Genomic DNA, 22,323 nt, shown 5'->3' on the forward strand with positions numbered 1-22,323 from the left:
TAAAACTGGGAGATAGGGGCATTAGTTCCCTTGATACTTAAAGAGATGGCTCCTAGGTCCTAGAGAAACATATCTAGGTTAAAAAGCGGACAAAAAGGCCTAGTCTTCAAGAGGATTTATATATTTCAAAGAGTGGAAAAAGTACGTACACTAATTACCAGTTTTCTAAAAGTAAATGTTCAAAGAAAAAGGGAGGGAAATCTCTTATTTTCAACAGGAAGTAATAAACCTCTTATTTTAAATTTGTACTTGTCCTGACAGTCCCCAAACATTACAAACTCAACCTATCGATAAGACAAGGCTGAGTTAACTGCGGGCCACAGGGACAGCATGACCTGGCAAAGCTTTAGCAATGGTTGGGAGCAAAAGGCAGTCAGTTTATGGAGAACTGGAAGTCTGACTTAAGGCAGGTGTTTCAAAGCGGGCTTTAGTTAGTATTGAGCAACAATTGGTGGAAACAGCAAGATTTCGAGGAGTCAGCGAATCTTAGGGCATTAATTGTGCTTTCCCCAGAAGAGTGGATGGGTCTCTGAGGAATTCTGTAGTGAAAAGGGGACTCCTGGAAAAATAAAACCCTGCAATAAAGATCTCAGGGTGCAGTCCCGGCTCCGTCCCCCAGCAGGGGCGGGGGCACCGCGGAAAAAGCACCCCAGAGGAGAGCGCCGCGACCCGCCTGGCGCCTGTTCTCCAGCGACCGTAGAGGCATCTGCGCGCGGCTACGCCCCCAGTAGCCACGGCGAGTGCCAGCTCCAAGCCTGGCTTTACGCGAGGTCCCTCGCGTGGCCACGGTCCCCTGCGGGTGCGCTCGGCCTCGGGAACCTGAGCAGCTCTTAGTAGGAAGCGAACTGCAGGGCACACCCTGACCGCAGGCTGCTGGGACAAGGAAGCTCTGGCGCCTCGCGGCCAGAAGCCAGGAACGGACGCGAAAGTGACCACGCGCCTCGGACGCTCACGTGACCTTTCGCGACTGGCTCCGCCCCGCTGTGGCGTGCCGTAGGGCAGACGTCGGTGTCTCCTGCGCAGGCGCAGGCCTTGGCTCGCGGCGGGTGACGCAATGCGGCTGGTGACGCAATCCGGGCTCGCCAGTCAGTCGCGCGGCCCCGTGTACGTCAGAACAGGTAACTGCCTAAACGGCTCCGCTGCCCGACTTGTGCGCTCAGCCGCTTCCTCAGCCCCGCGAGGGGCGTGGCCGACCGCGGTAGGGGAGGGGCCTTCAGTGACCAATCGGCGGTGCCCGCGCAGGGTGCCACGCCCCGCCCAGCCGGGCCGGCGGTTCCTACCGGCCTGGTCCAGCGGACAGCGGCTGCAGCGGGGGCGCCGGCTGGGAGGTGAGTGCGTGGCCCGCAGGCCTGGCCCCGGCCCCTCGCCGCCCGTGGCCGCCTTCCTGTCGTCCGCGCTCCCCGGCTGCTCTGAGGAACTGCGGGGTCTCGGGGATGCGGGAGCGGGGACAGGGGGCGGCCCAAGGGCCTGATCCACGCGGCCCCGGATGCCCGCGTTGGGAGGCGGCGCGTCAGGACGAGGAGGGGCTTCTCTGTGGCTGCAGTAGTTTGTTCTCCGGATGGTCTTTGGAGTGGCCAAGCGGCGTCCGGGCGCTGGGGAGGACAAGTGGCGCGGGCAGGGTGGGAGGTGCCGTGAGGATGGCGAGGACAGCGGCGGCTTTAAGCCCCCCTGGAAGCCCGGCCCCTGTGGCCGTGGACGGGGCTGCCGGTAGCAGCGTCTCCTGGGAAGGGTTCTGGCCCCGTGAGCCTCGGGGATTCTGGGGCCGCCGACGTTGGTGCAGATGCCGGGCGCAGTGGGAGGCGGCCAGAATGCCAATGAGCTTTGGCGGACTCACAGCTGTCACCGGCCGCAGACGGCCCTGTCGCCACCTCCAGTGTCTGCACTCCAGTAGCCAACCAACATAGGAAATCGCGCTCAGACCCACTTTGTTGATTGAGAAATCAGGTCCCCTCAAGGGCCCTGTTAGCAGAGGTCTGGGGAAGTCAGGGCTGGCAGTGTGTATGGGCATCAGGCTGACAGCCCTCTGCAGCCTTGTTTCCCCAGGCTGGGGCTGGGACCACTGAAACCTCGCCCCACTCTTATAGATCCCTTTCTTAGGCTTTGTCAGTGTTCTTACAGTTTACTGTGGTGTCTCCTTCAGGCGACATTGATCAAACCTCATAGGTAGGCCGGGCGTGGTGGCTCACGCCTGTAATCCCAGCGCTTTGGGAGGCCGAGGCGGGCGGATCACGAGGTCAGGAGATCATCGAGACCATCCTGGCTAACCAGGTGAAACCCTGTCTCTACTAAAAATACAAAAAAAATTAGCCGGGCGTGGTGGCGGGCGCCTGTAGTCCCAGCTACTCGGGAGGCTGAGGCAGGAGAATGGCGTGAACCCGGGAGGTGGAGCTTGCAGTGAGCCGAGATCGTGCCACTGCACTCCAGTCTGGGAGACACAGGGAGACTCTGTCTCAAAACAAACAAACAAAAAACCTTATAGGTACTTGTTTACAGTGGAACTCCCAGAGGGCAGTCTTTTGCATGTTTGGGGAACTGGTGGTTGTAGAGAGCGGTATCTTTGATGAGACCAGAGAAGGGGAGAGGGGTGGGACTGGTTTTTCAGGGAAGATGATGACAAGTTTTTTTCTAGACATGTTGAATCTGAGGTGACATCTGTGATCTGTACGAAGGAGGCTAGAAGGAAGGCACCGTGCTTTGGATGGATGGTAACAGGAATTAAAGAGGAAAGTAGATTCAGTAACTGAAGGGCAGGGACGAACTTCGTGGAGAAAACATATTCAGGGAGTTGGGGGCAAAGCAGCACAAATGATGATGGGAGTGAAGGTATCTGGAGGCCTTGGGTGGGGTTGGTGAAATTTGCATACCCACTGCAGTGGAAAGATTTAGGGGCTAACGATAGCCCTTTGCCTCTTTGGCGAGGCTGAGGGGAAGAGGGTGTTGAGTAGTTTGAGTTGAATCCGGAGTCCTGCCAGGGCCTGGCTCAGATCCCAACCAGCCATTGACTTTACCCTGTTAGGTCCTCATCTATGAAATGGGGATCACTGTAGCACCTTGGCCTATGTGTGGGAAACCAGTAACAATTAGCCAGCAAGTTTCAGGCTCATGGAACCCTGGTAACAGCCGGCCAGCCTTCTTCAGAGGAGGAATTGGGTTCAGAGAAGTTGCTTGCTCAAAGGAACACAGCATGTAAAAGCTGTGAACTTGCATTATTTCAGTAGAGTAACAATAATTCAAATTATGAGGAGTTTAGGATGTTGGGAACTACTTTTCCAAAAGTTTTCCTCATGGAAAGTAGTTATTTAGTTGGTTCTTTTCAAAGGCAGAAATGATTCCCTAAGGTTTTGGATTTGCTCCCAGATGGTGGTGGCTATGTGTTTTAATTATCTGGTGTCCTGATCAAAGAACTAGACGTTATTGTTGCCATGAATTATTTTACAGTTTTGGGGTCTATATTTGTAAGCAAATTAGACAGTGACCTTGGTGAGCAAAATACTGTGTTAATGTATTTCACTAATCACAGCTTCCATCATTTGTTTATCACTGGAGGAAATCTTAGAATACACTATTTTTTTCATGCCAATTTATTACCTTAGGAAAATGCATGAGGAACTTCACTTTAGAAAACTGTGCTAAGAAGTAAAATGTCATTCGAATCTTTACCTGAGTAAAGCTAGGTTGTTAATGAGTCTATATCTTCTCAAGTACCGAAGGAATCCTCATAAATTTTAGTCCTTTTGCTTCAGTGGTTGCTCATGCATAATTCTTGTTTCTTTTTCAAAGCTGTTTTTGGAAGGAAGGAAGATGGAAAGCGGTGCGGTTCTGCTGGAATCCAAATCCTCCCCATTTAACCTACTGCATGAGATGCATGAGCTTCGCCTCCTGGGTCACCTGTGTGATGTGACAGTCAGCGTGGAGTATCAGGGCGTCCGCAAAGACTTCATGGCCCATAAGGCAGTGCTGGCTGCCACCAGCAAGTTTTTTAAGGAAGTGTTCCTTAACGAGAAGAGTGGGGATGGTACTAGGACTAATGTCTACTTAAATGAAGTGCAGGTTGCTGACTTTGCTTCATTTCTTGAGTTTGTCTACACTGCAAAGGTACAGGTGGAAGAAGATCGGGTGCAGCGAATGCTGGAAATGGCTGAAAAGCTGAAATGTTTGGACTTATCAGAAACTTGTTTTCAGTTAAAGAAACAGATGTTAGAGTCGGTACTTTTGGAGTTGCAAAATTTCTCAGAGTCCCAGGAGGTGGAGGTGAGCAGTGGCTCCCAAGTTAGTGCTGCTCCTGTCCCCAGGGCAAGTGTGGCCATGGATGGCCCTCACCCCAGTGGTCTCACGGATTCCTTGGGCTACCCAGGAGAGATAGCCAGCAATGGCATGTCTTCAGATTTGCCACCAAAGAAGTCCAAGGACAAACTAGACAAGAAGAAAGAGGTAGTTAAGCCTCCCTACCCTAAAATCAGGAGAGCTAGTGGAAGGTTGGCTGGGAGGAAGGTCTTTGTGGAGATCCCTAAAAAGAAATATACAAGAAGACTCCGAGAGCAGCAGAAAAGTGCTGAGGGTGACATGGGGGACTACAGGTGTCCCCAGGACCAAAGCCCGGACAGGGTGGGCATAGAGATGGAGCCAATTTCCAAAAATGAGGGTTGCCAGGTGGGTGCTGAGTTGGAGGAAGTGTCCAAGAAAGCAGGGCCGGAGGAGGAAGAGGAGGAGGAGGAGGAGGAGGACGAAGAAGGGGAGAAGAAGAAGAGCAACTTTAAGTGCAGCATTTGCGAGAAGGCATTTCTGTATGAGAAGAGCTTCCTGAAGCACAGCAAGCACCGCCACGGCGTGGCCACCGAGGTGGTGTACCGCTGCGACACCTGCGGCCAGACCTTCGCCAACCGCTGCAACCTGAAGAGCCACCAGCGCCACGTGCACAGCAGCGAGCGCCACTTCCCATGCGAGCTGTGCGGCAAGAAGTTCAAGCGTAAGAAGGACGTGAAGCGGCATGTGCTGCAGGTGCACGAGGGTGGAGGCGAGCGGCACCGCTGCGGCCAGTGCGGAAAGGGCCTGAGCTCCAAGACTGCGCTGCGGCTGCACGAGCGCACACACACAGGAGACAGGCCCTACGGCTGCACTGAGTGCGGCGCCAGGTTCTCGCAGCCGTCCGCGCTCAAGACGCACATGAGGTACGCGTGGAGCCGTCCAGAGGGATCCCTGCGCACTGGAAGGGCGTGTCAAGCACTGAGGTCGTCCTGGGATTTGGACCCAGTGATGTCTCACTGCTTAATTTCTCCGCTCCAAACCTGGGGGCTTATTTCGAGACAGCGTTGAGTTCTCTGTCAAGGTAGAGGGGCTGCGAATGATGGCTCTGCTCCCTTGTTCTGAGACCCCCGGGGCGCCCCTGCTGGCGTGGACGTCCCCCTGGTGGGACTGCGACAGTGGCCACGGGCTTTCCCCGCTGTGCTGGAGGAAGAGTTGGGCCTCGTTGCCTTTATTTCTCCTTTCCTGACTCTTCATTTAGATCTTGAGTTCTGTGACCCCCCAGGTCCCACAGTCTCAGTAGAGACCTCAGTGAGATGCCATTTAGGGCTTTAGGATTCATCTCTGGTCTTTCGGTTCTCAGGCTTGGAAGGAGTGCCATCTGGGCAGTCTGCACTCCAGACTCTGGACAGACAATGCTTTCTGTTTCTTAATATGTTTCTGAACTATAGGTGTGTGGTGATGTTTTTAAATAAGTTTCCTTATAGTTCTTAGTATGTTTATTCTTGAAATCCCAACAAGCCATTGTTTTCTGTTCTATTCTAGTTCTGCCCTCAAACCTAGGTCAGTCTTGGGTTAGTAGCATGGTGTTCATCTTTTACTTTATCTAATAAGTTAAAAAACTTGGTTTAGGAAGTGCTCAGTAAATTATGGTTGATTGCTACTTCATACTAGTTGTAACATTAAAATGCCTATGCATTTTTAAAATGCCACCTTCAGCATTTTGAGAACAGTTCTCCTTTCTCTACCGGTTATGTCATATTAGGAAATGAGAGTAACATTTTTGATCATGTGACACTTAATCAGCAGTAGTTCCTAAGGTGTTTGTGGCTGATTATTCTGTATGAGATAGCTTTACAAATATTAGATGGTGGTCTTTAGTGTTTTAAAAAATCTGCAAAGGCCTGATCTCTACCTGCACATGCCTTATAGCACCAGCAGCAGGGCTTATGAGCAGGTGTAGATGAACATTCCGGTCAGTGACTTAGGGAAAATGTGTGGATCCATTGACCTTGTGTAGAAACTCAGTTTATTTTGGGATGGAGATTATGGGCTCTTGACCTGTCACTACAGTCATTCTCATTAGGTCTCTTGGAATAAATGATTTTTGCAGGATAGAGTGGAAATTGTACTGCAAAGTAAGCTTTGAAATACATCCTAAGTTATCATCTGAATGTTGTACTTTCAGAATTCATACAGGGGAAAAACCTTTTGTCTGTGATGAATGTGGTGCAAGATTCACTCAGAACCACATGCTGATTTATCATAAAAGGTGTCACACAGGTAAATACCCATGCTGTTGTGATTGAATGTCTTTCCTAGATGTAGAAGGAAATGCAATTGATTAACTTTGAAGTTGACATCTGTCAAGGTGGTGCAGGTTAAAGCCATGATATAGCTTTTCCTAGTAAGTGAGCAAAATGAATAAACATACACCCACTGCCTTCGTTGCTAGTGTGCATGTGGCCTTGGCTTTCATACCACCAGGCCATAGGATCTGGCATGCAAGTCTTAGGTATCAAGAGATATAAAATAGTTCTTACTGTTGTTAACTGAAAATTTTTTTTCTAAGACTGTGTCCTAAAGAAATTGTCCAACATATGGGAAGAGCTATATGCTGTTATCCCCACTTCTTGCTATTTTTATTAACTAAGAATGAGAAACAGCACAAGGAAGTGCTCCAGTAAACTCTGGTAAATCTATACCCTGGCTTATGACCCGGCTATTCAGAGTAAGGGCTCTGAATGACATGAAAAAGTCTGTGCTTGGATGTTCAACTTTAAAATGCACAATTAAGCGTACAGTTAACCTCAACTGTATTGAAAACCTGCACATAAAAGACCAGAAGAAAATAAGCTGTTATGATATATTAAGGTAGTAGGATTATCTCATTTCTGTTTTCCAAAGTCTTTATGATTTATTATGTGACAGAGAAAATTTAAGTTGGCTTTATTCTGCTTCAGCACAGTAACCCTGAGGTTCAGAATCTTGTGGAAGATACAGAAGCATACAGCACTGAAGTGTTCCAGTTCTTCCAAGTTTCTTCTTTGCTTGCATTTTTTACTCTTACTTGTAAACATTGGCTTATAAGTCTGAAGTTCAAATGCAGGTGAGACAGAGATGGCACGTCTCTGACTCATTAGGCACCACGTCTGTGTGATTAGACATCAGTTCTGCTCATTCTGAAGTCATAATTCATGTCATTAAATGCAAATCTCATTTAATGTCATGAAATTAGCATTTAATGACATGAGTTACGACTACAGAATGAGAAGAATTGGTGTCTAAAGAAAGCTTGGGATTGGGGACAAGGTCAGGTTATAATGAAGGATTAAGTTAGAATTGGTCCTTTGGTAAGAATATTAACATGGTAAGATTTTATTAAAGTCACTATTTTTATTTTGATGTCTGTGAAATCAGGGGCACAGCTAATAATTTGGTAAGTCTGATTTGTGGGATTAAACTACAAAAAGTGAGATGGTATTTAAAACTTTTGTCCTACAATTCAATCAAGTTGATTGGAGTTGCTACTCTAGAATAGTGATATATATCCATTGTCAACTTCCCCTTTATTCTGATAAAGATCCATAGAAGTGTTCCTTTGAAAATAATCCAGCAGTTCCTTCAAACAGAAGTTGTGAAATTATTTTCTTGTTTGGAATAATTTCTAAAATGTGAGCCAGCTGAACAAACAATACCTCTTTGATTCTAGTCAAATGGAATTTTTCTTGCAATTTCCAAGGATATTTTACACCAACTTTCAGTAAGTACCAAGCATCTTACGTGTATATTTTATGATAGTTTTTACTAGAAAATGTAACATGCTGCCTACAGGCACTTTTGAGGAGTTCACGTGGGTTTTAACAGTGTAGGCCTACTGTTCCATGGGTTTTTAATGCCTGTATTGTTTATGACTTTATTTCATTTTTTCATGTAGGTGAAAGACCTTTTATGTGTGAAACATGTGGCAAGAGTTTTGCTTCTAAGGAGTACTTAAAACACCACAATAGAATCCATACTGGATCCAAACCCTTTAAATGTGAAGTATGTTTCAGGACTTTTGCCCAGCGGAATTCACTCTACCAGCATATTAAAGTCCACACAGGTATGGTTGGAATGTCCCAGGGAAGGGAGTTTAGTTTGGCCAAAAAAAAAAAAAAATTCCAAAACTTGTAGATTTACCAGTAAATTACTTGGAACTAAGCTTTTGAAGAAAACTGGCCACACTTTGTATGTCATAATAACATTTTTTTAGAGATTGTTTCTAACTCAGAGAAACCGAAAAGTGGGAGCACTTACAATGGGAGAAGACTAAGTCCCTTTGCTACATGGAGTTTTTACTGAAAAGGACAGACAGCTTAGTCATGGTGTGAATGTAGGAAGTGGATGTGGATGTGTGGACATAGGGATAATCTGTACATGTTAGTATATGCACATGCACACATGCATATTCAGTTGTTAGGGGACTTGTAATTTTAACTCCATTACTGTGGAAAACAGGTGTCATTCCTGTAGTTATAATACCTGCTGCAGGTGCATGTCTTGGCCCCTTTTTGGTATAGGCCATAAATTCTTGGTATTATAGAGATAGATTTGTAGCCCTTAAGGTGTTCCCAACATAACCTTCCCTATGCTGGATGCTGAGGCTTCCCAGTGGTTTGCAGCAGCATCATTCATTCAAGTGTGTATTCAGAATTAAGCACAGTAGGCCAAAGAGACCCACCAGCAGTCTCCTTTCTCCCTGCCTCAGGAGAGCGTCCCTACTGCTGTGACCAGTGCGGCAAGCAGTTCACCCAGCTCAACGCCCTCCAGCGTCACCGCCGCATCCACACAGGGGAGAGGCCGTTCATGTGCAATGCGTGCGGACGGACATTTACCGACAAGTCCACTCTTCGGCGGCACACCTCAGTAAGCAATGGGTTGGCTTTTTTGAGAAACAAGCTGCTGCCCTTAGATACACGGAACCCTAAAGAGAAATACCTACCACCATTCTCCAAGGTGGTTACGAGACAACAGGTACTTTCTCCTTGGGTTGTCTCTGCAGTGGAACACTCACGGAGTGAATGAAGCCCCAAGGCCCAGGGAAAGCACAATCCACGATGACTACTCTGTAACAGTGAGGGTGGCGGCAGGCGGGTACCTATTAGTGAAAGTTGAAAATTGAAGTTGTAGAGGGACTGTTGTTTTAAAAGATGCACTTGTTCAGAGACACATTCAGTGACTTTTGTTTTGTGTTTAACTTATAGATACACGATAAGAATACTCCATGGAAGTCTTTCCTTGTCATTGTAGATGGCTCACCCAAGAACGATGACGGACACAAGACTGAACAGCCTGACGAAGAGTATGTATCGTCCAAACTTTCGGATAAATTGCTGTCTTTTGCAGAAAATGGCCATTTCCACAACCTGGCTGCAGTCCAAGGCACTGTACCTACCATGCAGGAGAACAGTTCTGCAGACACAGCCTGCAAGTCAGATGACTCCGTGGTGTCCCAGGACACCCTGCTGGCCACCACCATCAGCGAGCTTAGTGAGTTGACCCCACAGACAGACTCAATGCCCACACAGCTTCACTCTTTGAGCAACATGGAATAAGAGCTTCAAGCAGTTCTCATCCTGTTAGTCTGCGTATGTGGTAGCTGAACTCAAGATGATGTGGGGCTAAGATAAACAATTGTTCACCTGCAAAGATGTGGGCAAGAACGGCCTCTGCAGATTTTCCTGAACTTCTGCTAACTTGCACGGCTTTATCACAGCATTTTAAAAGCTTTCCCTCAAAAATCCTGATCTGCATGATCTCAGCTACTTTATTGAAAAACAAGGCAGTGAACATAACCTCACTTAATTCTGGTGTAGGGTGTATGTTAATCGTTCTAATTCTTGATTATCTTGTTTAGACAACTGCTGGTCTTAATTGCAGAGTACAGAGCACTGAACCAGCTCCTGATATTGTCGTTAGCAGTTTTCCTGGCTTCTCACCCTGCCTTGTATTTCCATGTGGGTTTACTTCTCTCATAACTACTTTTAAGGTATTTTTCTTCCAAGCTGAAATAAAACTGGGGCCACATATTTTCAGCCATTTCTTCCCTGTTGAATTGAAGCAAATCTGATTTTCTGTGGGGACCCTCAAATGCAACTGAAGAAATGGATGGTTGCATTCATTCCTCCCCACCCCCCATTTGTAGGCAGTAAACAAGGTATGGCAGATTGAACACCTGCAAAACTGCTAGCGTAATCTCAGCACATATGCAGCTAGGAAGTTTGTCATAAAATCAAACGAGTTTGTCTAAAATCTCATTAGAAATGAGATGAGGCTGTTCAGTTTCAGTCTTTAAAAAATCAGATTAGGTAAAAGCTGTCCTACCAAAGAGTCTAGCAAAACAATATAGTATTTTTTTGCAGAGGCGTGAAAAATTAAGATGCTTTAGAGTACTTGAAAGTTGTGTAGTCATTTTATTTGCAAAATGAGGTGACTGGCAAATTGTAGAACAGGGTTTTAATATTTTTGCCAGGTTTTTATGACTTGATTTCTGTAATTTCCAGAAACCCAGACTTCTCATTTCCACACCTAGAGATGGAAACAGGCAAGTAACTGACATGTCTGTTTCCTTGGGAGCATGTGAGAACATAGCAGAAGGGACCAAAAGTCTCAGCACACTTACCTCCGATTATGCCTTAAAGAGTTGATTGTGAAGAACCAGTAACTTTGTCTCAAATGCTCCTTTGGCTGTTTCATGCGGGACTTAATTATTGCTTTAAAAAATTCACAATGAAAAGACAAATTCTGCTGTGTTTGCTAAACGTTGACATTTGGTTCTAGGGCCTTTATGTGCCATGTGCTTGTGAAATGCTTTGATTCACATGTAACATTTAAACATACTAATTTAAAAAGGGAACCCTGGAGAATTCTTTTGTTCACTAGTTCCTTTTTTCTCTAGATTTTTAATTTATTAAACTTGCTGTGAAAACACTTTGATTTTCTAAGAGGAAGGTACTTTGTCCGTAAGTTCCAGGATGAAGATGTAGCTGCACTATGCCAGAAATTAATGAGGGAAGACTTTCTTCCTAAGTGCTTATGTTTTAACTTATGTTAGTGAAACCACTACAAGGTGTTTCAGGTGCTGATAACATGTTTCACACCTGCCCTTGGACGTCACAATACTAATTTACTTCAAATTTAGTTATGACAATGTCACTGTATCCTCCTTATGTTTACAGAACAAATAAATAATGACTGTCACACATCCAGAGGAGACCGAACCTACCCAGCTGATGTACTGTTTTATGGAATAAAGTCACTTGATCAGAAGGAATTGAAACAATAGATTATTTTATTACCTACTGGAGGGATTTTTGTCTTGAATTTGTTTCTTTAGAAATTCTACAAAAAAAATGGTGTTAATAAATGTCTGCTTTGTAAAAGTAGTTTTGCAATTTTTTAAAGATTTCTGTTATAATTTAGGTTCTGCAGAAATAGGATTCTTAATTGAAACAAATATCATTTGCTTAATTACATGAATAATGAAATGTAAAATCAGGGTCCATAAGCCTTTATTTCATACAGTCCTAGGATTAAGCTGTTTAACTGCTTGGATCCCAGCTGGTCTCTGGCAGTGGGATTTTGGAGAGGAGAAATCCTGACCTCTGCTCATGTGCAGGCCGCAACCAGGCTGGGGTATGTGTAAGTGTGGTTGAGTTCTCTGCCACTTTTTTCAATGTAAAAAGTAGGCATCAAAGATATGACTTCTATATACATTTCTCTGTCTCTGAGAACAGAGAAACCTAACCCTGTAGGAAACTTGTTACAGAGGACCTCCTAGAGCATCTGCCCCATTCCTCCAAGTCCAAGCACAGCCATGCTGAGTGGAAGCGAGGCCACCCTCTGAGTGGATTGGTCCCAAGTGTGTAATGAGGAAAGTGCCCAGGTACTGGCACACTGCCTCTCCCAGAGCCTCAAGAAGGGCCATTTAGGAGCTTACTTCAACCATTTTCTGTGAAATACTGTAGCCCAAACTCCAAAGGGATGTGCAGCCTTTGGTTTTACCAAATTCTTTGTTGTCATTTGGAAAAAAATGGCTGTCTGGTGGAGACATTTAAGGTGATTTTTACAGATAAGTGATTTTGCTGTAGGTGATTATCCAAACAAGTAAATTTGAGTGTATAATTTAATTTTTAACCTGTTAAATAAACCTTGTCACTCCAAGGAGTTCATTTTTGGGAAACAAGATGGGTACTTGTTAATTTAACCAAGCGTCATGATATTCATGTACTTGGGAGTAACAATACTTCATCTGATGTCACTGAGAAAGCCACACAGATCAGAGGATCATCTAGCACAGCAGTCCCCAGCCTTTCTGGCACCAGGGACCAGTTTTGTGGAAGACAGTTTTTCCACAGGTGGGGGGACAGAATGGTTTCAGAATGATTCAAGCACATTACATTTATTGTGCACTTTATTATTATTGCATTGTAATATACAATGAAATAATTATACAATGTACCATAACGTACAATCAGTGGGAGCCCTGAGCTTGTTTTCCTGCAACTTGACAGTCCCATCTGGGGGTGATGGGAGACACTGACAGATCATTAGGCATTAGATTCTCACAAAAAGCGTACAACCTAGATCCCGTGCATGCGCAGTTCAATAGGGTTCGCATTCCTATGAGACTCTAATGCCGCTGCTGATCTGACAGGATGCAGAGCTCAGGTGGTAATGTGAGCCACAGGGAATGGCTGCAAATACAGATGAAGCTTCACTGGCTGCAGCTCACCTCTTGCCGTGGGGCCCAGTTTCTAACGGGTTGGGGACCCCGATCTATCACATCATCCTAAATGAGACTTGGAAAATCATCTGTATACCTTTGGCAATCTGTATGTGGACTCTTAACTAAGGCTGACAAAACTAAGCTTTTAAACTACCATGGTGGCATCTTCATTAGGAAACTGATTCTGAGAAGAGCCACTTGATTTAGGCTTTGAATGATCAACAACTCAGAACACCAAGATGGGGACAGCTTGTTCTACCATTTAAAACATTTGCTTTGACTTACTTGAAGTGTTGTGAATATACTTTAGGACCTGAAGTCAAGGCTCTATGATAGGATGGTAGGATAAGCCAGCCTGCATTACCCACCATGGGTCCTCTTCCTCACCAGAACTTCAGGCCCCAGTGGTCAGTGGGACTGACCCTTCCCCAGGGGCATCCCCTCTCCCCTGCAGATACTTGCAAAATTAAGATAAATGCCCACACTGACCAGATAGTTGAGTGGTACTTTCTTGGGGTAGGAGAGTGTCAGGCTTAGGGGTGCCTCACCTCCCCACCAGTCTTCCAGCAACCATGCCTTCCTCAACTTTGCAAGTAACTGTAGACCCTAAAGGATTCAAGATAGGGATGAGAATGTGGGGTCTGCTGGGTTATCATGTACTTCAGTGGACTGCATCAACAGAAGTAACCAGGGTTTTCTTCTAAACCCTCAGTCTGCAAAACCACTACGGTGCCCTGGAATTCCCACCAAATGACCGGAGCCTAGAGAGTATTAACGTCTGTCGCCTTAATCTTAATGGGAACAACTTGAAACCATGGAAGCTACTTTTGACCTACGCCAATTTAGCAAGAAGACTCGTCAAAATATTACTGATAATTTCCACTTTACTGTACAGATTAAAATAAAACAAACATACTTTTTCTGCTAAGGTAGATTTATTGTTACACATGGTTAGTTTTCATAATGTAATCCCCTATCCCAGAGCAACTCAGGATTCCATGGAGCAGGAAGCCTGCTCTTGGTCACAGCTCATACCACAGCAGGCAGGTCACGGGGGCATGCTGTGCTGCCAAGTCCTCCAGAGGAAGTCACAAAGGTTTGCATTTGGACACTTAAATGCACAAAATCAGGAGAAACAATAAATGCACGAGGGCTGGTGCATATACTTTGGTTACAGTGACGCCACCACACACGGTCACGACTGTGCAAAAATACTGCTTTCAAATCATTAAATAAAAAAAGGAACTCACACAAGCTATAAAAATGTTGCCACAAAAAGCAAAAGTTTCCTGTAAGAAATATTAATTGACTTTGACTATGAACTAACTCCAGATTTGCTAAAGTACAAGAATTTACCATAAATAAGTATATTTTGTTCATAAGTAACATTCTATACATCTTGACCTAGCTCACAGGCATCTTGAAACAAGTCACTGTCCTACATCCATGGGACATTTAAAGGAAGTAAGTTTGCACACCACTGACTGGGCTTTTTCTCTCATTCTTTTTTTTATCTTCCGGCAGGTATCTTCTAGCCATTACAGTTACTTTGATTCCTTTTATGTGAAATATTAAAAACAAAAATTAATTCTTAACCCCAGAACTGGTCCCAGTGTTTACTGTAATACAAACAAGTGACCCTCTAATTGACACAACAAAATGTTACAAACACTATTGTTAAAAAAAATACCCCTTCCGACAGGGGTCTGTTGGAGTATCATGATGAAAGCTAAACATAACTGCCCTAAAATAAATCATTTGGTTTTTACTTTAAGTGGTCAGACCAGAAGATTCTTTAAACAAGTAGAAACAAACTACTTAAAACCAGAGGACTCAAGCTGCAGAACCACTCCTCACACCCCATTTTCACAAAAGTGCATTTGGCTGGTTGTAGGATATATTATTAGCTAGGGAAACAAAACCCCACTTTTCCTTCTGATCATTTTTTCATAAGAGAGTCTAAGAGGGAGTGAAAAAGTACCAACTGGGACTCCATTCCAGGTCTTACCTCTAGAGACAGCCAGCTCTCATTTAAGAATCTCAGAACTTGGAAGGAAGGAGGAAATCCACATTAAATTCTAGGGCCCACAGACAGAGCGTCTTCATCGCCACCCCCAGTGGATGCTCTGACATCACAGAGCTTCCTGCACTACCAGCCCACCTCATGCATGTCACCACCATAACTACAGCCTGCAAGTCCTCGTGGCCATCTGACGTGGATCCTCTACAATCCGTCCTCGGCTGGCCCTTCCCACTTCCTTTCCTGCTGCTTTCTCTTTCTTCCTAGACTGACCTACTCATCATTTCTTAAACAACCTGCACTTGACCCTTGGCCTGGAAACACTCACTGTACTTCAGCCCAATAAAATCCTACCAATTCCAGTTGAGAGCCATCAAAAATGAAAACATCATTCCAATACTACTTACTACTACCTGACATAACATAGGAAGTTTCGTTATCTGTCATCAGTGAAGCTCCATGATGTCAGAGTGTCTGCTGGGTTAAGTATAGCAACAAACACATTTCAAATATAAATCATTTAACTATAAAATATGCAGAGGACATTCAGGAGACAAGAGTATGTCTAAATATCAGCATATAAAATAATAGAATCAAGTTCATGAATCAAGATAGCATACATATATTATATAAACCAATTAAACATGACAGAGTTCAAACACATAAGCCAAAATATTCCACCAGCTAAGAGAACAATCAAGTCCCCTGAGAAACAAGTTGGGGTTCTTGCCCACTTGGGCATGCAGTACATTCCTGTACCACATTTACTCCACCTAACCCATCATGTGCAATAAACAGGAAAATTACATACATTCATTCTCAAGTTTGACTTAGATAATCTATCCAGCCCTGACCAAGATTTCTATAGCCATAGCACAGAACACACCACCTCAATGTGGGAAAGTGTATAAACACGAAAATAATGAGCAGGCTGTGCCAATTAAAATACTTTAATGCAAATATAAAGGGATTTCCACTCCCACTAGAAGTGAAAACTATCCCCAGAAAAAGAGAAAAATTCCATTTCAAATAGATCTTGTGGGGGGGTTGTGTGTGTGTCTAAGTACAAATCAAATTCACTTTGACACTCATCCATACATGAAGTAAGTACTTCCAGAAAGCTCCTTTCCTCACAATGTGATGCCTACAGACCCTGGCTATTCTAAATTTTTGCCATGCACATGTTAGCATATGGAACAACACAAAAAGCAAAGAAACTAGTCACTAGCACCATCAAAATAATCACAGGATAACAAAAATAGAAGTGATTTCTAATAAAGTTATAAACTCATTCCTAGTAACTGTCCTAAACTAAACACACATTTAAAGAACATATCCAGATACCAAAGCACAGAGAAAATGCAAAGCATCTATGAGAACAACTGGGCTGAGTACTCAAGTCTAACAAAAATGACATAAAAACACATGGCAACATTAAACACAGGCTCCACAAATACCAATGAAATATGAGGAATGAGATTCTGAAGTACTTCTCAGAAAATGCTGGGGGTTCTGATAAGCATGAAACAACCCATCACAAGATGAACAGGAGCCTCCCCTTCATCCATTTCACAGCAACACAGACTTGGGGAGCTTAAACAATACCCAGGCTGTCTGGCTCATATGCAACAAAATTAAGCCATTAAATGGGCATCCCATAAAGATCACTTGACCCTAAGACAAAACTAAAGAGGAGTTAGCCGCATGCCACAAAGACAAAAACATTTCATTTTAGGTCTCCATCTCCTTCTCCATCCCCTTGGATGGACTTTTTGATGCGAAGTAACATGGTGGTCAGCCACTGATCCAAACGAGATATTGAGTCAAATTCCTTCACCTAGTATAAGGAAAGAGGAGCAGGAATTACCCTATGTAAATACATTTAAAAACACAAAATAATAGTACCCCAAGCTGTTTATACATTTACAGCTATAATCTACTAACTTTCTTCGTTATTTGAAATTAATCATTCCAGTTTATAACTTTCTTCACTAAAAAACTGTTTATTTTTTCATTATCCTGTTACTATTTTGATGATACTAGTGACTAGTTCCTGGGCTTGACATTTCTCTGTTTTCAAACATGTGTAAAAAGAAAATTCATTAACAGTCGTAATTATTGTGGCAAAAGAAACTGGACATTGCATAAAAATGTGAAAGTTATATGGAAAATTACTCACTGAACATGAGAAAACATTAATTGCAGAGTTAGAATATGTATGGAAGCGGAATTCCTTTAACACATTTCAATGCATTATCAAAGAAAAAAATTACAATAGGATGAAAATGATGTGGCAGGCAAAAGTTCGACAGGAAAACATTCCTTTCCACTATCACTACTGAGTTGTGATGAACATGTTACAGGAGGCTACTGAGAAATTTGCTTGAGGTTGGGTGTGATCCTTCAACTTTGGATGCCAAGGCATGTGGATAGCTTACGCCCAGGAGTTAAGAGACCAGCCTAGGCAACATGGCTGGTCTCAACAAAACACAAACTTGTCTCAACAAAACACACACACACACACACACACACACAAATTAGCTGGGTGTGGTGGTGTGTACCTATAGTCTCAGCTACTCAGGAGTCTGAGGTGGGAGGATCACCTGAACTCAGGAGGTTGAGGCTGCAGTGAGCCATGATCACATCACTGCACTCCAGCCTGAGTGACACAGTGAGGCTCTGTTTCAAAATATATTAAAAATTTTTTTTTGCTTAATTCTAAACATGACATGGCAAAAGATGGAAAAACAAAAATTATAAAGGAAAAAACCCTCATTTTAAAAATATATATTTTTATTTTTTACTTATTTATTCATTTTTGAGATGGAGTTTCACTCTTGTTGCCCAGGTTGGAATGCAATGGCGTGATCTTGACTCACCACAACCTCTACCCACTAGGTTCTGAGGCTCCTGCCTCAGCCTCCTAAGTAGCTGGGATTACAGGCACACTCCACCATGCCTAGCTAATTTCTATATTTTTAAGAGAGATGGGGTTTCACCATGTTGGCCAGGCTGGTCTCAAACTCCTGACCTCAGGTGATCCACCCCGCCTTGGCCTCCCAAAGTGCTAGGATTATAGACGTGAGTCACCATGCCTGGCCACCTTCCATTTATTTCATGCCACAAATACAGCAAATTCTCACTACTGAGTTTTAATATTTTAAATTATATTTAATGTAATTTTTTTTTTTTTTTTTTTTTTTGAGACAGAGTCTCACTCTGTCACCAGGCTGGAGTGCAGTGGCACAATCTCAGCTCACTGCAACCTCCGCCTCCCAGGTTTCAAGTGATTCTCCTGCCTCAACCTCCTAAGTAGCTGGGACTACAGGCACGTGCCAGCACGACCGGCTAATTTTTGTATTTTTGGCAGAGATGGGGTCTCACCATGCTGGCCAGGATGGTCTCGATTTCTTGACTCATGATCTGCCTGCCTTGGCATCCCAAAGTGCTAGGATTACAGGTCTGAGATGCCGTGCCTGGCCTTAACTAATTTTACTTTACACTTATTTATGGGTCAGATTATTTTCAAAAGAAAAAATTAAAGGAGCAAATTATAAGAATATAAACAGAATATTTGCTCCTGAACTAGTCTTACAGCTAAATTACTTTTGAATATAAGTCGAATCTCAGCATGGTTAATAGAACTGTTTAATTTGTGTGATATATAAAAGATGACCTTTGGAAAATACAACTCAAGGTATGCTGGAGTCATGTTCAAATAAATGTTTAGATTTTACATAATGAAAAGGAAAAGAAGTTTAACTTAAATCTTCAAATAATGTAACATGTCCCAAAAGCATAACTTACTGCTTCAGTGTAAGCTTCACTGTTTTGTTCTTCATGGGCTTCTAGGAGTTTCTGGTAGCACAAAAATATTTAAAAAAATAGTTCCGTAAGATGAAGTCCCATTTCTAAATATATACTTTAAGTATAATACCAATGTTGCCAAATATTGCACACAATTGCGGAAATACTCAAATACAAGTCAAGATTCAAGTTAGGGATCTAGTTTTTGTACTAACATTTCTGAGGTGCCTATTTCAGAATACAACTACATGTTTCTGACCTTAATTGCATTTGAACACCTATAATGCTAAAGCAGGAAAGTACCAGGGCCCCTCAGTTAGCAGACTTTATAGATTAAAACTTCACTTCATACCCAACCCCACTTAGGTGTTGTCACCTGACAGAACAAAAGCATTTTTCTTCAAAGTTCTAGTATTACTTACTTTCAATAATTTACATTCTCTTGAATCAGTAAACGCTGGAAACATTTCCTCATATTTCTCAAGAGCAAGCTGAGAGAGAAAAACCACTCATCAATTTCAGACTTACTAAACAAACAAAGCTTTAAACATTTTACCAGCTTCAAATAAGATCTACCTATATCCCATTAAGTGTTGAAGAAGTATGCAGTTAAACTCAACAGCAGAATCAACATAGACAATCTGTCTATTTTGAATTTTCCATTTCAATTAAGAATAATTTCTAAACCATTTTTTTCTGAGTTATGCTGCTGCCGAGAAGACAGTGTAAATGAAAATGAATTCGTAAACACTCACAGACCAGGTATCTGTGCCATCCATTAAATGGAGAAGCTCTTAATACAGTACAGATTCCAAATAAATTACATTTAGCTTCCTGCTTAAAGCTGACAGAAAGAACATTCTCTTAGTGGCTTTAATTCTGCTCTTCCAACTCCAGACACCGGCCACATCAAGGCTGCCTGCCTTTTTGCCTCTTGGCTCCCAGTGCTCACTGTGCTTTCCAACTGCTTCCCAGTCCTCACTCCAACACCGTTTCTGAGCTTGCCTGTTTTTTTGATTGTTTTTTTAAACGGATATTAACCTACTCTTACTGTCTCCTCCTCCCCCTTAGTTCCTTATTTCTTTTTTTTTTTAGACAGAGTCTTACTCTGTCACCTAGGCTGGAGTGCAGAGGCGCGACCTCAGCTCACTGCAACCTCTGCCTCCCAGGTTCAAGTGATTCTCCTGCCTCAGCCTCTCAAGTAGCTCTTAGAGACACCTGCCACCACACCTGGCTAATTTTTTTTTGTATTTTTAGTAGAAACAGGTTTCACCATGTTGGCCAGACTGGTCTCGAACTCCTGACCTCAGGTGATCCACCCCACTTGGCCTCCCAAAATGCAGGGTTTACAGTCGTGAGTCACCACACCCGGCCCTGTAATTTCTTTAAATCAAAACTACTAAAAAACAAAAACAAAAACAAACTGTGGCTACCAGTGAATATATACATATATTTAAGCCTATAGCACTAAGTATTCCCAGGCAGTGCCCCCATTCAAGTACTAGGCTCTACACTGCTTAGCTTCCGAGATCAGACGAGATTGGGTGTGTTCAGGGTGGTATGGCTATAAACTATCAGGGAACTTTTGAGAACAGCTTTGACAGCTGTTAAAAGATTACAACTGGGACACATACCATAGAAAAATACCTATTATTTTTAATGTACCCAGTTTATTCTTGGTACTAACATCGCAATGAAACGACTCCAAGAACAAGAGAGAATGTGTACGTGTTCTTAAGGATGAAATCAGTCAATCAGTGCTGAAGGACTCCTTACCTTGGCATTCAACTCGTCTACTATGAAGTGGCAGAGGGCAGCTTTGAAGAAGTAATCCTTTGCACTGTACTTCAACAAAGGATTATCCATGGTGTTTGCCCCAACCTAGGCACAGAACGCAGAACTAAATTTAAAAGGTTTACCCTCTTATATCAGGCAAAGTCATCCTCATCTGTTGTCCTTTAGAAAATAATTACTGATCTTATGTTAGTTTAGCTATGAAATACATTATTTTAACCCAATACCATATAGTAGAAATTTTATTAGACAAGACCGTTAAATACATGAAGTCTTAACCAGTTAAAAATAGCTTAGAAGAATTCTGCTTCCAATAAGATAGAGTAAACATCCTTTCCCCTAATCCTCCCACAAAGCACTACTAAAAGCCCAGGTCATTTTCTAAAAAACAAATGTTTCCCAAGGGAAAACGTGGTGGTGGGTTCCCTGGGTTTTCTTTTCCCTTCCTATATCCATGGCATGAAACTCAGGAACCAGCAACCCAGAAATGCCCATATGCGCAGATCAAAAGAGACAAAAGCCTGCTTTCTCTGGCCAAAGGACTAGAAAAGGGGCAGCCCAGTAAGAGAGAAAACACTTAGACAATAACTGCTCTACTCCAGCCAAATACCACAGAAAAACTGACGCCCTAACCCCATTTACATCATCAAAGGCTGAAGAAGGAGTCCTAAAGTCCATTCTTGAAGGACTGTAAGAAGGACCCTAACACCTCTGCTTAGGAGCTTCAGAGAAGGCCAAATAGGGAGCTGAGGCTTCATCCCCACCCAACCCGCTGCCACTAAGGCAGTGCAGACCACACTGGGAGCCTGCATCCTGCCACTACCCATCAAGAAAGAGGTTCCCCTTCTTTCTCCAGCTGATGTGCTGTCAGAAGAGGTCTAGTGGAGGGTGAAGACTCTCACCACACCAAGAACAAACCAGCACTGTGCTGGCAGAAACAGATAAGGAGAGGGGATGCCACTTCTGCCCAGGGCTGACTAGGCCCCTCAGGTGTCAACAGAGACCTGGTGGGGAGCTGACACTTCTACCTCCACCTGGCAGTAATGAGGTAGCATCCCCAACTTCCCCAGCCAGAGGAATGTCAAAGAAGGCCAACTGAAAGAGAAGGTTTAAACAAGACCCAGTCTCATAACCTAATGTGCAAATGCCCTGTTTTCCATCAGAAATGACTCGTAATACCAAAAACACAGGAAGATCTCAAGCTAAATGAAAAAAGACCATTAACGGATGATGGTTCCAGATAACGGAAATGTCCAAAATATCCAACAAAGATTTTAAAGGAGCCCTCATAAAAATGCTTCAACAAGCAATTACAACAACAGTTGAAGCTAATGGAAAAATGGAAAGCATCCACAAAGAAAAAGGAAGCCACAGGAAAAAAGATATAAAGTAAAAACAAAAATTTCAAAACTGAAAAAAAAAAAAAAAACACATAAAAAGTGGGTGGGCTCAACAGCAGGATGAAAGGGACAGAGGAAAGAAGCAGTGAATGGAAGACAACAGGAACAACAGAGAGAAGACAAACCGACAAAAAAGAACAGAACATCAAGGACCCATGGGATAACAAAACAGTCTCACTTTTGTGGCATCTGTGTTCTAGAAGGGGAGGAGAAAGAGAAAAGGGCTGGTTGGGCACGGTGGCTCATACCTGTAATCCCAGCACTTTGGGAGGCGGAGGCAGGTAAACCAC

The 22,323-nt window shown here is 43.6% G+C and overlaps 2 protein-coding genes across 5 annotated transcripts in view; one reads left to right on the forward strand and one right to left on the reverse strand.

The window, feature by feature from the left end:
* Positions 1–1,027: 1,027 nt before the first annotated feature.
* GZF1 (GDNF inducible zinc finger protein 1) lies at positions 1,028–12,466 on the forward strand. 3 transcript variants are annotated; one of them, XM_073008673.1, is made up of 6 exons: positions 1,028–1,118; positions 3,781–5,168; positions 6,431–6,525; positions 8,180–8,347; positions 8,993–9,150; positions 9,489–12,466. In XM_073008673.1, the coding sequence occupies exons 2-6, from the start codon at positions 3,802–3,804 to the stop codon at positions 9,837–9,839; spliced, it is 2,139 nt and encodes a 712-aa protein (XP_072864774.1). In that variant the 5' UTR covers positions 1,028–1,118; positions 3,781–3,801; the 3' UTR covers positions 9,840–12,466. The 3 variants fall into 3 exon arrangements, with proteins under 3 accessions (XP_072864774.1, XP_007959994.2, XP_007959984.2); XM_007961803.3 differs by lacking the exon at positions 1,028–1,118 and adding an exon at positions 1,125–1,328 and having other exon boundaries at positions 9,535–12,466; XM_007961793.3 differs by lacking the exon at positions 1,028–1,118 and adding an exon at positions 1,126–1,328.
* A 1,459-nt stretch (positions 12,467–13,925) lies between these two features.
* Positions 13,926–22,323, reverse strand: part of NAPB (NSF attachment protein beta) — a 51,805-nt gene continuing 43,407 nt past the window's right edge. For both annotated transcript variants that reach the window (XM_037993959.2, XM_073008676.1), the window contains 4 exons: positions 20,616–20,720; positions 19,262–19,330; positions 18,840–18,890; positions 13,926–16,869 (listed from right to left, as the gene is read on the reverse strand). In XM_037993959.2, the coding sequence (XP_037849887.2) occupies positions 16,759–16,869; positions 18,840–18,890; positions 19,262–19,330; positions 20,616–20,720 (336 nt within the window). In that variant the 3' untranslated portion in view covers positions 13,926–16,758. The remainder of the gene's footprint in view (positions 16,870–18,839; positions 18,891–19,261; positions 19,331–20,615; positions 20,721–22,323) is intronic.

Source organism: Chlorocebus sabaeus, chromosome 2, assembly GCF_047675955.1.
Source record: "Chlorocebus sabaeus isolate Y175 chromosome 2, mChlSab1.0.hap1, whole genome shotgun sequence".
NCBI classification, from domain to species: Eukaryota; Metazoa; Chordata; class Mammalia; order Primates; family Cercopithecidae; genus Chlorocebus; species Chlorocebus sabaeus.